This window comes from Bubalus bubalis, chromosome 8 (assembly GCF_019923935.1).
Source record: "Bubalus bubalis isolate 160015118507 breed Murrah chromosome 8, NDDB_SH_1, whole genome shotgun sequence".
Taxonomy (NCBI): domain Eukaryota; kingdom Metazoa; phylum Chordata; class Mammalia; order Artiodactyla; family Bovidae; genus Bubalus; species Bubalus bubalis.
Genome location: NC_059164.1, coordinates 56,149,562 through 56,164,426, shown reverse-complemented (window position 1 = coordinate 56,164,426; position 14,865 = coordinate 56,149,562). Strand labels below are relative to the sequence as shown.

The window sequence follows — 14,865 nt, the reverse complement described above, 5'->3', positions numbered from 1 at the left end:
TACTTGGTTGTAAATACAAGGAAAAGCATATTTTGTAATAGAAAAATATATTGCTAAATTGTTTCTGCACTTCTGAAAGACCTGCAAACATTTCCCAAGCACAATCAGCTGGTTCTTCCTTCAAAAAGAAGCACTTCATAAGTATAAAAGGTTAGACAATGACTAAGAGCCTTAGAAAGCTGTAGAGAAAACAAGTGCTAGAATTAAAATCCTAAAGCACTGAAACCTTCTTATGTATTGTCTGTGGCCATTTTACACAGTGAATGACTACTCAGTACAGGCACTTCATCCTGGGACAGTGATCACAGTCTTACCTTAGTAAGGAAACCTCAAGTCTCCTTACAACACTCCATTACTTCTTTATCCTCCTTACAAATCCTAATCACAGAATCTACTAGAAATTATTTGCTTCTGTGATATTCTAGTAAGAAACATTTAGGAAGCAATTAATAATGCTGAATGAGCAATAAGTATTGCTGAATTAAATCAAGCGCTGAAGAACAGATGCCAACTAGGTTAATTTTCCTACCAGCGAATCAGCCAAGGACATCTTGGAAAGCATTGCACACAAACACAACAATCACACCTCTATTTTGTTTTCCTCTCCCACTATCTACCCAATTGAAAATAATTATCTTGCAGCCCCAATTTTAAAATAATTAGTCATGAAAAGAGTCAGATTTGTTATGTAACACTTGTAACCTGTCCTAATCAGAGATTAACACAAGGAGATATGTCTAATCATCAGCATAATAAGATCCATTCACCAGAGTTAAGCAATGATCCTTTATTTCACACTCCACAAAGACAAAGCACTCTGGGGAGACCCAAGCTGTCTTTGCAGCTCTCAGCTGCTTAGCACTGACACCCAAATCCCCCAAAAAGAATCAACTGGAGATACACATGTTACTCACATACTGTTGAAGAGCTCACGGTAGGTTTCATCACCTTTGCCTTCGGACATCAGGCTGTCCAGTTTGTCAATGAGCTTGGCTTCCACCTGAAACAGACCCAAATGTTACTCCTTTTCTTTCCTTCTCACGAGAAGGATTTTCTAGGCACATGGAAACATATTTATTTCTGCAAGGGAAAAAGCCACAGTAAATTTAGTGAATTTATCAGCTGTGGTTAACCGAAGACACCCTTTTGGAATTCTAGGGGGCCAATTTAGATGCAGGAACATGACTTCAAACTCCCGGTGGGGTAGTGTGTGCTGCCGCGAAAGACTTCTATTTGTTGATTCAAACACAAATGCCTGCAGCCCAGCTTAAATGTTTGAATTCTTTTTTTAGGAGCTGTAAAAACTGGCAAGTCTTTTTTGTTTTTTGCAAATCATGATACACACACACACACACACACACACATACATACATATAAGAACATCAGCAAACTACTATATCCACAAACATTCAGTTAAATCTTTGATGTGTTTTGTATCTATTTTCTTTCTCAAAACAGTTTGAGGTTGCACTAAATCTTTGCTGAAGTTGAGAATTTGTCCTAACCATGTACAGATGGTATTCTAAGTCAGCAATCGGCAGCATGAGACAGAAAGGACATATTTCCTGAAAACTGTAGTCAAAACATTTATATTTTCAAGAACATAAATCCTTTAGGACTTCAGTATCAGGAAGGCAGAAATAAATATCCCATCATCTCTTGGAGACAGCAGAGGGGACAGAAAAGGAAGAATTTCTGCAAGGCCAGAGAGTTAACAACTAGGGGTATGGAGGGATATCTGACTTTGTCAAAGGACTGAGCACAATTATTTCCTTTGAATCAAATTTCAATAAATGGGTAAAGAGATAAGGGAAGAGAAGTGGGTTTTCCCCAATATAATTTTTAAATAGGCTTTCATTCACGTATTGACACTCCTGAAAATAAATGAAGGTCTTGATACAGATGAAATGCCATGCTTGTTCTGTGTATGCATCCAGCTTGTTCGTACAGTTGACAATCATTTCTAAGACTTGAGAAGGACTCATAGGGAGAAGCAAGAAGCTTCCTTAATGCAGCAGAGTGCATACAGGTGAGTGCCATGACGGTGTGAATAGCTGGCCTGCTGTCTCCAATAGGAGTGACTTGCCCTGGCAAAGGCAGTTGATTTCTGCTATGAGATCTGGTTTTGGAATAAGAACAAGTGTCTTTCCAAAACTGGAGCCTGTGTCAAAGAGATCCTGTGTCAAAGAGAAATGATAGGCTCATGCTCATATTCTTGGAATTTCCTTTACAACAATTTTGACTGCTTTTCTCTTTAAATTAATTCTCAGCACTTCAAGCAAAGAGCAATAAAACATACTGTGCATCAAATGTTCAAAGCTAAGCCATTCACCAAATACAATGTGCAGACAATTGAGAGGTCAGCAATTTTAGGAATCATTAACCTTCTGATTCCTCTGTGTTGTGTCCAGCTGGGAGCAAATAAAGTTTCTGCTAGCTCTTAAACACAGACCTAGAAAATCACAGGATTTTTTTTTTTTTTTTTTTAGCTGAAAGGGAATGAAATGTTTTTTCCAGGGCTTCTCAGAGATTCAGGGAGACACAGTCCCAGAATGGTGTCCGAGGCTATGTATTCAGCTTGGAAGTAGGCAGCCTAGGTTGAAATCTGGTTCAGAGCTCATTCCTCAACTCGGAGCATCTCTGAGACACCACACTCACCTCTGAGGGAACTGAGACTCTTCTGACTGCTCTGAGAGCACATCCACCTACCTGTTTAAAATTGCCGCTCCGCCTCTGCTCCCAGTCCATCATATCGTGGAAAATAGGAATCATGACATTGCGGAGATCTGGCTGGGGTATCAAGGTTACTTCCAGGAAGGGGCCAATCAGGGCAGGAATGAAATGAAGCTTGTGCTCTCCTAAAATGAATGAAATATTTACCTTTCTGTAGATTTAGTTTTGGAGAAGGAAATGGCAACCCACTCCAGTGTTCTTGCCTGGAGAATCCCAGGGACGGGGGAGCCTGGTGGGCTGCCATCTATGGGGTCACACAGAGTCGGACACGACTGAAGTGACTTAGCAGCAGCAGCAGATTTAGTTTTAATAAGATTTCAGAAAATCATTGTTATACAACTTATTTAAAACTTGTGTCACAAGAACACGATCGATTATAGTTGTCTCAAGCAAGAAAATATTTCTCTAAGCAGCTATACAAACAGATTTCCATGTGTTAGTATTTCTGCATCATTTTTAATTAAAAAAAAAAAAAACCTAGGGATTTACCTTTTCACAGTTTACAAAAAGCCGTAAGATACAATTAAATATTATATAAATCATCAGGAATTGGTTGTGTATACTACTGCACATTCACACATTAAAATTCTTATGCAGTTATTAAAAATGAGGTTGAAGAAAAACACAGATGAAGTTTTTCAATATAATTAATTGTAAAAGCAAAGTACCACACAGTATGCAAAGGTGTAAAGTTTAAAAATAAAATAAAATTAAAAAAAAAAAATAAATAAAAAAAAGAATATATATATATATATATATGATAGTCTACAAGGTTATATCCCCTAATAGTAAGCACATTGGTTATCTCTGGGTGATAATATTACTGGTGACTTTTATATATGAAAAAGGTGGTTCCTATCTTCATTATGTAATTTGTCTTCCTTCTTTACATAATAAACATAACAGCCTAAGTAAAATATAAACATTGGCCCAAACAACAACAAACAGAACAATTTTCTGAAAAGACTACAGTGTAATAATAGTGAATTCAAAATGGTATTTAGCAAGTCCTGAAGAGTATACTGTGGACTCTGTGGGAGAGGGAGAGGGTGGGATGATTTGGCAGAATGGCATTGAAACATGTATAATATCATATATGAAACGAGTCGCCAGTCCCGGTTCGATGCACTATACTGGATGCTTGGGGCTGGTGCACTGGGACGACCCAGAAGGATGGTATGGGGAGGGAGGAGGGAGGAGGGTTCAGGATGGGGAACACGTGTATACCTGTGGTGGATTCATGCTTATATATGGCAAAACCAACACAATATTGTAAAGTTAAAAAAAAAAAAGTATACTGGGGATAATTCAGAGCAAAGGAAAGTGGAGGGTGGGGTGGACACAGATGATTTTGTCTAGCACATATGTGTTGAGTTCAGTCTATTACCCTAGTCATCCATGTTAAATCTCAGAGAGTTTCTATTTTTATAATAAACTGCACATTATGGAAAATGTACAATGCACATTTCATGCATGCACATTACATGCACAGCCTTTTGCATTATGGACGAAAGCATACGATACTGGGAGGCTGAGCAGAAGAGAGCTGGCTTCATGAAAAAGGATCATTTCCCTCTTATTAATTTTTCCATCTTTGATCTTTTTTTGTAAGTGTTGAATACACACAAAATCTTGCTGTTTAGACTTACTTGCCAATTTTGGAATTAAATATCTTCACATTAATTATCATTTTCTCTATTTTGTTTCTGTAGCAGAAGGCCTGAAGGTGAACACAGACTTGAACAGACATAAATCCAGGATGCAAACATACAATTTAAACTTGTACTGACTTTAGAGGGATTTTTAAAGGAAGGAGAACATGAAGAAGAGAATTTGGAAAGAAAAGGAAAATGATGGATGGGCAAACCCAAGTAGGTGTTGTGAAGTCACTGTTTTTTGTGACTGCAAACGCCTTGGGATATTTCTGACGTCTTCAGAAAGTGGTTCTCATCCTTTGTACTCAACATGGGATGATAACAGGATACAACTGTCAGGCCCCTCTGTATCTGAAAGTCCCTGTACATCAGTGATGCCACATGGTCCTTTCCTCTTTTCTTCATGTTCCATTGAAAGTAACTTCACAGTTTCTTATCATCTCTAAATTACTTATATATCAAGGCATCCATTACATGTGAGGAGGAAATGTGGCTTGTAATTCTTTTTGCTTTCCTAACTTTATTCTTGACCTGGGTAATATTTTATCTTTTCCAAGGAACTACTTAGTTTTCCTCTTCAGAGCAAGAACATGTCCCTCTTATTCATCAAAAGAAATGTCATTATTAATCTGCCCTTGTATATTTTCCTCCAAAAGAATGAATACTTCCAAGACCAACAAACTCAGTGTGGCAGAATATACAAAAACATCAATTCATGGTCTTCTCCCTGCACTTTCCCCATCCTCCCAACATACTCATTTAGAGCAGGTAACTAGCAGCCAGCATTTGCAATTCCTTTCTGTAGTTATTTTTGTCAGGGCAGAATGCAGAGCAACCTGAACTCAATCACTCTTCCTGTCATTTGCAAAAGTCTAAACCCACTCACTGCTTCTTCAAGATGTTCTGGCAAGCGAGGGGAAGAAAGAGAAAAGAGGAAAGGAGATTTCTGCAGAGATGAAGGCTGGCAAGTCTTGAGATCAGCCAGCCTTACTCTTATCTCTGCCCCTGCCCCAGGAAATGGCTGCAGGGCTTCAGAGTCTAGCCACAGGTGCTCTGCTTCTGTAGAGCCACGGACTGAAGGGACTCTGTACACAGGACAAGGGCCACCCTGGCATGTGACTAATAACCAAGAGGACCTTTCTGCTTCCTTGACACTGTGTAAGACACCAATCCTTTGCACACTTTTGGGGTGTGCATGGGGTGAGGGGGATGAGTGAAGCAGCAAATATAGAATAAAATGAAAACTCCTGCCAGCCAGATAGTCTTCCCACAGCTGCTATGGTGGAATGATATTCAGAACTGCTCCATTACAGAATTTTTATTTTTAATCTTCCCTGAGCCTGCCATCCTTTGACCTCCTAGCAAAGAACATCATTAGCATGCACTTAGTTTATTTACCACTATTTCTTTGAGCATCCATGAATCTTTTTAAAAACTCTCTTCCATTTATAAGCATTTTACAACACAATTTTCTCTTTTAAAATTCTCTTACTATGAAAAATCTCAAATGTACACAGAATTACAAAGAACAGTAAGATAAATCCCCACATTCCCATCATCTAGCTTCAATAATTATCAATTTTTTCTTTGCCAATTTTGTTTCACTTACCAACCCAACTATTTTTTCACTGGGAAATTTTAAACCACGTCAGAGACATCATAACATTCTACTTGTATAAACATCAGTTAGCATCTTTCACAGGCAGGTCATTTTATAAATACAGGACCACAATACCTTTATTACATCTTTAAAAAAGGCAGACAGTAATTCTTCAAATTAATCTAAAACCAGTCTATATTAAAAATTTCCAGATTGTCTTAAAACATGTAATTTACAGTTGGCTTCTTTCAATCACAATCCAAACAAAATACATATAGTATTTTGTAGCCTGATTTTCTATGACAGTAGAGAAACCATGTTGTTGTTTAGTTGCTAAGTTGTGTCCAACTCTTTTGTGACCCTATGAACTGTAGCCTGGTAGGCTCCTTTGTCCATGGGATTTCTCAGGCAAGAATACTGGAGTCATTTCCTAGGACTTTCCTGATAGTTCAGTTGGTAGAGAATCTGCCTGCAATGCGGGAGACATTGGTTCAATTTCTGGTTTGGGAAGATCCGCTGGAGAAGGGATAGGCTACCCACTCCAGTATTCTTGGTCTTCCCTTGTGGCTCAGCTGGTAAAGAATCTGCTTGCAATGTGGGAGACCTGGGTTCGATCCCTGGAAGTGAAAGGCTACTCGTTCCAGTATTCTGGCCTGGAATTTCACGGACTATAGTCCATGGAGTCACAGAGTGGACATGACTGAGTGACTTTCACTTTCTCCAGGGGGGTCTTCCCCACCCAGGGACTGACCCTGTGTCGTCTGCATTGGAAGGCAGATCCTTTACCACTGAGCAACCAGGGAAGCCATACCCACATTTAAATTATTGTGCAGACTGTATGAGGCTAGCCTTCTTTACTGAGAACACACTCTGGAAACAAAGAATCTGTGCAACTGTACAAGTTTTCCACCACAGAAAATTTTACTCTTGCCCAATCCACCATGCAAAATCTTGAGCTATGTATAGCAGCAGGAAAATAAACTTCACTTAGATTATTTCTTTTTAAATCACAGATTTAGTATACTTTTCCCATCTCTAATTGTCAGCCACATGGTCTTGTTTTGAAGTATTTAGGGCACCTGCTAGTTGGGCTGCTGGAGTTGTATATTTATGCACACATAGCAGCCTGTTAGGGAAGTATTGATTTTTCTACAGCAGTTACAAGACGCTGTGTTTGCAAATGTGGAAGAGGAGCCCACTTTATATTTAGTAAGGATATTAGTTCAACTAAAAATAGAAAGAAAAAACTTAACCTTGCAGCATGATGAATGGCAAAGGTGGGACACAGCAGCAGAGAATAACCTCTTTCTTTGTAGACTACTCTTGCAAGTATAGGTACAAATAAATAAAATTGAGGGGATTTGATGCTTTGCTCACTTTCACTTTTTATGGAGGTAACACTGGCTTATAAATTTTATAAATTTCATGTGTACAACACTATATTTTGACTTCTGTATACACTACAGCATGCTCATTACCAAAAATTTAGTTTCCATCCATCATCGAACGGTTGACCACTTTACTTATTTCACCCTCTTCTATCTCCTTTCAGAGGCCAGATGGAAGAAGCAAGACCTACAGCTCCACACCCTCCAGAATGAAAACCACAATCACAGAAAGCTAACCAAAATGATCATATGGATGACAGCTTTGTGTAACTCAATGAAGCTATGAGCCATGCAGGTCCACCCAAGACAGACATGTCATGGTGGAGAGTTCTGACAAAACGTGGTCCACTGGAGAAGGGAATGGCAAATCACTCAAGTATTCTTGTTTCAAGAACCCCATGAACAGTATGAAAAGGCAAAATGATATGATACTAGAAGATGAGCCCACCAGGTCAGTAGATGTCCAATATGCTACTGGAGAAGAGTGGAGAAATAGCTTCAGAAAGAATGAAAAGCCTGGCCCAAAGTGGAAATGATGCTCAGCTGTGGATGTGTCTGGTAGTGAAAGTAAAGTCCAATGCTGTAAAGAACAGTATTGGATAGGAACCTGAAATGTTAGGCCCATGAATCAAGGTAAACTGGACGTGAGACGGCATTCAAGCAGGAGATGGCATTTTAGGAATCAGTGAACTAAAATGGATGGGAATGAGTGAATTTAATTCAGATGACCATAATATCTTCTAGTGAGCAAGAATCCCTTAGAAAAGGAGTAGCCCTCATAGTCAACCTAAGAGTAGAAAATTCAGTACTTGGGAGCAATCGCAAAAAAGACAGAATAATCTTAGTTCATTTCCAAGGCAAATATCACAGCAACCCAAGTCTATGCCCCAACTACCAATGCCGAAGAAGCTGAAGCTGTAGTTCTTCTTCTTAGTTCTATGAAGAACTAAGATCTTCTATAACACAAAAAAGAGATGTTCTTTTAATCACAGGGGACTCAAATGCAAAAGTAGGAAGTAAAGAGATGTCTGGAGTAACAGGCAAGTTTCACCTTGGAGTACAAAATGAAGCAGGGTAAAAGTTAACAGAGGTTGCCAAGATAACACACTGGTCATAGCAAATACCCTTTTTCAACAACACAAGAGATGACTCTACACATGGACATCACCAGATGGTCAATATGGAAATGAGATTGATTACATTCTTTGCAGCTGAAGATGGAGAAGCTCTCTACAGTCAAAAACAAGACCTGAAGCTGACTGTGGCTCAGGTCATGAGCTCCTTATTGCCAAATTCAGGCTTAAATTGAAGTAGGGAAACCGACTAGGCCATTCAGGTATGACCTAAATCAAATCCCTTATGATTTTACAGTGCAGTTGAAAACCAGATTCAAGAGATTAGATCTAGTAGACAAAGTGCCTGAAGAACTATAGAAAGAGGTTAGTAACACTGTATAGGAGGTGGTGACCCAAAAGCATCCCAAAGGAAAAGAATTGCAAGAAGGCAAAATAGTTGTTTGAAGAGATCTTTTAAATAGCTGAGAAAAGAAGAGAAGTGAAAGGCAAAGGAGAAAGGGAAAGATATACACAACTGAATGCAGAGTTCCAGAGAATAGCAAGGAGAGATAAGAAAGCCTTCCTAAGTGAACAATGCAAGAAGTAGAGGAAAACAATAGAATGGGAAAGATTAGAGTATTGTTCAAGAAAATTGGAGATATCAAGGGAACATTTCATGCAAGGATAGGCACAATAAAGGACAGAAATGGCAAGGATCTAACAGAAGCAGAAGAAATTAAGAAGTGGCAAGAATACACAGAAGAACTGTACATAAAGGTCTTAATGATCTGGATAACCATGATGGTGTGGTCAGTCACCTTGAGCCAGACATCCTGGAGTTGTGAAGTCAAGCGGACCTTAGGAAGCATTACTAAGAAATGAGCTAGTGGAGGTGATGAAATTCCAGCTGAGCTATTTCAAAATCCCAAAAGATGATGATGCTGTGAAAGTGCTATACTCAATATATCAGCAAATTTGGAAAACCCAGCAGTGGCCACAGGACTGGAAAAAGTCAGTTTTCATTCCAATCCCAAAGGGCAATGCCAAAGAATATTCAAACTACTATACAATTGCACTCCTTTCACATGCTAGTAAGGTAATGTTCAAAATCCTTCAAGCTAGACTTCAGCAGTACGTGAACCAAGAACTTCCAGATGTACAAGCTGGATTTAGAAAAGGCAGAGGAACCAGAGATCAAATTGCCAACATCCATTGGATCATAAACATCGCAGAAAATTCTAGGAAAATATCTACTTCTGCTTCATTGACTATGGTAAAGCCTTTGACTGTGTAGATTACAACAAACTGTGGAAAATTCTTAAAGAGATGGGAATACCAGACCACCTTACCTGCCTCCTGAGAAATCTGTATGCAGGTCAAGAAGCAACAGTTAGAATCGGACATGGAACAATGAATTGGTTCAAAACTGGGAAAGGAGTACATCAAGGCTATATATTGTTACTGTGCTTATTTAACTTACAGACAGAGTACATCATGCAAAATGCCAGGCCGGGTAAAGCACAAGCTGGAATCAAGATTGCCGAGAAAAATATCAACAACCTCACATATGCAGATGATAGCACTTAAATGGCAGAAAGTGAAGAGGAACTAAAGAGCCTCTTGATGAGGGTGAAAGAGGAGAGTGAAATGCTGGCTTGCAACTCAACATTCAAAAAACTAAGATCATGGCATCCAGGCCCATTGCTTCATGACAAATATTAATAAAAGGGGAAAAAGTGGAAGCAGTGACAGATTTTATTTTTTTGGGCTCCAGAATCACTGCAGATGGTGACTGAAGCCATGAAATTAAAAGACGCTCTGTGGAAGAAAAGTTATGATAAAACTAGACAGCATATTAAAAAGCAGAGACATCACTTTGCCGACAAAGGTCCATATAGTCAAAGCTATAATTTTTCCAATTGTTATGTACGGATGTGAGAGTTGGACCATAAAGAAGGCTGAGGGTCGAAGAATTTGATGCTTTCAAACTGTGATGCTGGAAAAGACTCTTGAGGGTCCCTTGGACAGCAAGGGGATTAAGCCATTCAGTCCTAAAGGAAATCAACCCTGAATATTCATTGGAATATTCACTGAAGCTGAAGCTCCAATACTCTGGCCACCTGATGCAAAGAGCCGACTCAATGAAAAAGACCATGATGCTGGGAAAGATTGATGGAAGGAAGAGAAGGTGGTGACAGAGGATGAGATGGCTGGATGGCATCACCGACTCAATGGACATGGGTTTGAGCAAACTCCAGGAGAATGTGAAAGATAAGGCAGCCTGGTGTGCTGCAGTCCATGGGGTCTCAAAGAGTTGTACATGACTTAGGGATGGAACAACAATAGCAACTTCCCTTCCCATCTGGTAGCCACTAATCCATTCTCTACATGCTTATTTTGTTTCACTTTGTTTGTTCATTTATTTACTTTTAATATTCTTCATGAGTGAAATCATATGGTAAGTGTCATTGCCTGATTTATTTCACTTAGCATAATACCCTCTCAGTTTCAGTTTCAGTGAAAGTCACTCAGTTGTGTCCGACTCTTTGTTGACACCATGGACTATACAGTCCATGGAATTTTCCATGCTAGAATACTGGAGTGGATAGCCATTCCCTTCTTGAGGGGTTCTTCCCAAAGCAGAGATTGAACCCAGGTCTCCTGCATTGCAGGCGTATTCTTTACCATCTGAGCCATCACGGACACCCATAATACCCTCTGGGTTGTCAAAAATGACAATATTTCACCTTTCCTATGACAGAGTAGTATTCTGTTGTATGTATATCCAATCTCTTGACCCATTCATCTGTTAATAGAGAGTTAGGTTGTTTCCATATCTTGGCTACAATAAAAAATGCTGCAATGAATATAGAGGTGCATATATCTGTACAAATTAATTTTTTGGTACTCTTTGGATATCCAGAAGTGGAATTGCTTGGTCACATGGTAGATCTAATCTTAATTTTTTGAGGACTCTCCATACTTTTTCCATAGTGGCTGCACCAGTTTACCAAATTTATCAATTTATCAATGTAAATTGGTGCAGCCACTACAGAAAATTACCACCAACAGTATATGATGGTTCCACTTCTTTCACATCCTGTTCAGTACTATTACTTCTTATCTTTTTGATAACAGCCATTCTAATGGGCATGAGATCATATCTCATTGTGGTTTTGATTGACATTTCCCTAATAATTAGTGATGTTAAACATCTTTTCATGTGCCTGCTGGCCATCTGCACGTCTCCTTTGAAAATATGTCTATTCAGATTCTCAGCTCATTTTTTAATCATTTGTTGTGGTTGAGTTGTATGAGTGCTAAGTTGCTCAGTCGTTTCCAACTCTTTGTGACCCCATGGATTGTAGCCCGCCAGGCTCCTCTGTCCCTGGAATTCTCCAGGAAGAATACTACAGTGGGGTAGCCACCCCCTTTTCCAGGGGATCTTCCCGACCCAGGGATCAAACCTGTGTCTCCTGCATTGGCAGGGCAGATTCTTTATCACTGTGCCACCTGGGATGCCCCATATATTTGGATAATAACCTCTTACGGCACCCCACTCCAGTATGCTTGCCTGGAAAATCCCATGGATGGAGGGGCCTGGTGGGCTGAAGTCCATGGGGTTGCTAGGAATCAGACATGATGGAGCGACTTCACTTTATTTTTTCACTTTCATACATTGGAGAAGGAAATGGCAACCTACTCCAGTGTTCTTGCCTGGAGAATCCCAGGGACGGGGGAGCCTGGTGGGCTGCTGTCTATGGGGTCGCACAGAGTTGGACATGACTGAAGTGACTTAGCAGCAGCAGCAGCATTGGATATATGATTTGCAAATATCTTCTCCCATTCAGTAGGTAGTTTGTTGTTTTGTTGATTGTTTCCTTTGCTGTGCAGACATTTCTAAGTTTTATTTAATCCCATTTGTTTATATTTGCTTGTGTTTCCCTTGCCTAAGTAGACATACTCTGGACGATATTGCTAAGACTGATATAAAAGACTGTACTGACTATGTTTTCTTTTTAGGGTTTTATAGTTTCAGATCTTACATTCAAGTCTTTAATCCATTTTAAATTTTTGTGTATGGTATAAAATGAAAACCTTTAATTATCTGAATAAATTCTCCTTTAGCAAGAAAAACATTCAATATTACACATTTTTAGGCAATCCAAATTCTAATGTATATTGATATTCTTAAGTAACATGCTGACTTAAGCCATATGAGGGGTGTTAAAATAGTACCCTGAATACTTAATTTTTCTTAACATTTTTGTAAAAATATACGTTGGAAAAGAGGTTTTCACATTTCTAAACAGTCTCCAATTCCAGTGGTTGTATGGCAGCAATGACCTTTAAAATTCACCTCATGTTTTGGAAGGCTGACCACAACTCTAGGGAAATAATGCAGAAACTAAAGAATGAAGTGAAAATGTACACACACCTTATACTTGAACTATGTTATGCTGGGAATTTGCACTTGATTATAATGAGCCTTTTGTAACAGAGCGCTAGAGCTAGACTTTAGGGTTGGAAAAACAAAGAAAGGCTAGAGTGCTGTCTACAGCAGTGCTTTTCAATCTTTAGCCAAGTGCCTAAGAATCTCCTGGAGAACTTGGAAAAACTCAAGACTGTTGTGCCTCCTCTCAGGGGTTCTCAGAGACTTTGTTTCAGTGGTCTTGAGAGGAGCCAAAGAATCTGCATTTCTTACAAGCTTCCAGGTGATGCTGTTTACTGAGTGCCCTTGTGGTTGTTTAGTTGCTAAGTTGTGACTCTTTGCAATCCCATGCACTGCAGCCTACCAGGCTCCACTGCCCATGAGATTCTCTAGACAAGAATACTGGAGTGGACTGCCATTTCCTTCCCCTGGGTATCTTCCCAACCCAGGGATTGAACCCACATTTCCTGTTTGGCAGTGGGGATTCTTTATCACTGAGCCACCTGGGACCACTGTTCTAAAGAGCACTGACATCATAATACATGGGGATCAGCATGCTTTAGAGATTTTTTTTACATTGTTCAGGTTTCTGAGGAGAACAAAACCCAGAGAGGTAGACATACTTTTGTTAAAGTCAAAATAGAGGAGAAAAGTTTATGAAGCAAACAATGACATCTTTAATGCAACAAAAGGTACCAGTTTTATTTAGCAGGTCATGGGCCTAAGGGCACAGGTATGCAGGCTTAGAGAAAGCTTTGTGTGGAAATAACCACACATGGCTGTGCTAAGATTTATCTAGAAGAACTCAAGTGAACCTGTACAGGTCTTATCATTTGAGCTCTGACTAGAGCTTAAGCCACAACTGTATTTCAATGTAGCCTTCTTTGGAAAACTCTTTGCTAAATTAATGCCAAAAGCAATAGGGACATTCCAAGGGTCTTGATCTGTTTTTGAAAAGCAAAGACACAAAGAATCCATGAAACATGAAGACTGAGAGGAGGTGTTCTTCATATAAGACAAATTGAGGTTATTTTTCAGTTGAATCTAAACATATTTCATGGGCTTCTCTGGCTGGTTTTAGATAGTTGGAGGTTGCTTTCAAGTGGTAACTTGTTTTTTTTTTTTTTCCCCCTGAAATTATCAGTTAGCATCGAACACTGGGCTCAATTATATATAACAAGGTTTCTTCAAATTGCCCTGTATGTATTCTACATTTGAGAGGTATCTTGGTCAAAAATCACTTCTGTAACATGAATTGAAGTAAAATGATAAGGGTTCTATTTCCAGTTACAGAAAACAAATTTTGTCATTTTCAAGTTGTGTTTGGATAAGTCCAAGAGAACATACACTTTCAGGTCATTATATATTCAGTTCAAATAGGTCCATCACTTTAATAAATCACAAGGAAGAATTACAATAGTAAATGAATGCTATGAACTTAGGGCTTCCTGGATGGCTCAGCGGTAAAGAATGCCTGCAATGCAGGAGATGTGGGTTCAATCCCTGGGTGGGAAAGATCCCCTGGAGTAGGAAATGGCAACCCACTCCAGTATTCCTGCCTGAAAAATCTCAGGGACAGAGGGGCCTGGTGGGCTACAGTCCAAAGGGTGGAAAAGAATGGGACACAACTGAGCAACTAAGCAGAGCAGAGCTATAAACATGCATATTAACATGTCGAATTAAGTAAGTTATGACTTTCTATAAAAAAACCCAATGCCAATGAGATTTTAAAACAATGTTTCTTCTAAATATTATTCTTTTTTATGCAACCAGATCTGTGTCATCAATTTGCTGGATAATATGCTCTATCTGCTGTGGCAGATTAACAAAACTGGATCTAATTGTTTCTTAGCAACTACAGATGCTTTAAAATCCTTTGGCTATAGTTTTTATGATATAGGTCATTGGTTTCAAGATTTTAAGAGTACAGATGCTCAAGTCAATGTTTCATGAAGCTTATTTTAAATTCGTTATGATTCACAGCCTCAATTCAGAGTTCTAG

At 39.1% G+C, this 14,865-nt stretch overlaps 1 protein-coding gene across 4 annotated transcripts in view; it reads right to left on the bottom strand.

The window, feature by feature from the left end:
• The window catches only part of DOCK4 (dedicator of cytokinesis 4), a 474,663-nt gene that overhangs the window by 69,981 nt on the left and 389,817 nt on the right, over positions 1-14,865 (bottom strand). For all 4 annotated transcript variants that reach the window (XM_045166403.1, XM_045166401.1, XM_045166404.1 and 1 more), the window contains exons 31-32: positions 2,710-2,858; positions 915-1,000 (exon numbers count right to left, since the gene is read on the bottom strand). In XM_045166403.1, the coding sequence (XP_045022338.1) occupies positions 915-1,000; positions 2,710-2,858 (235 nt within the window). The remainder of the gene's footprint in view (positions 1-914; positions 1,001-2,709; positions 2,859-14,865) is intronic.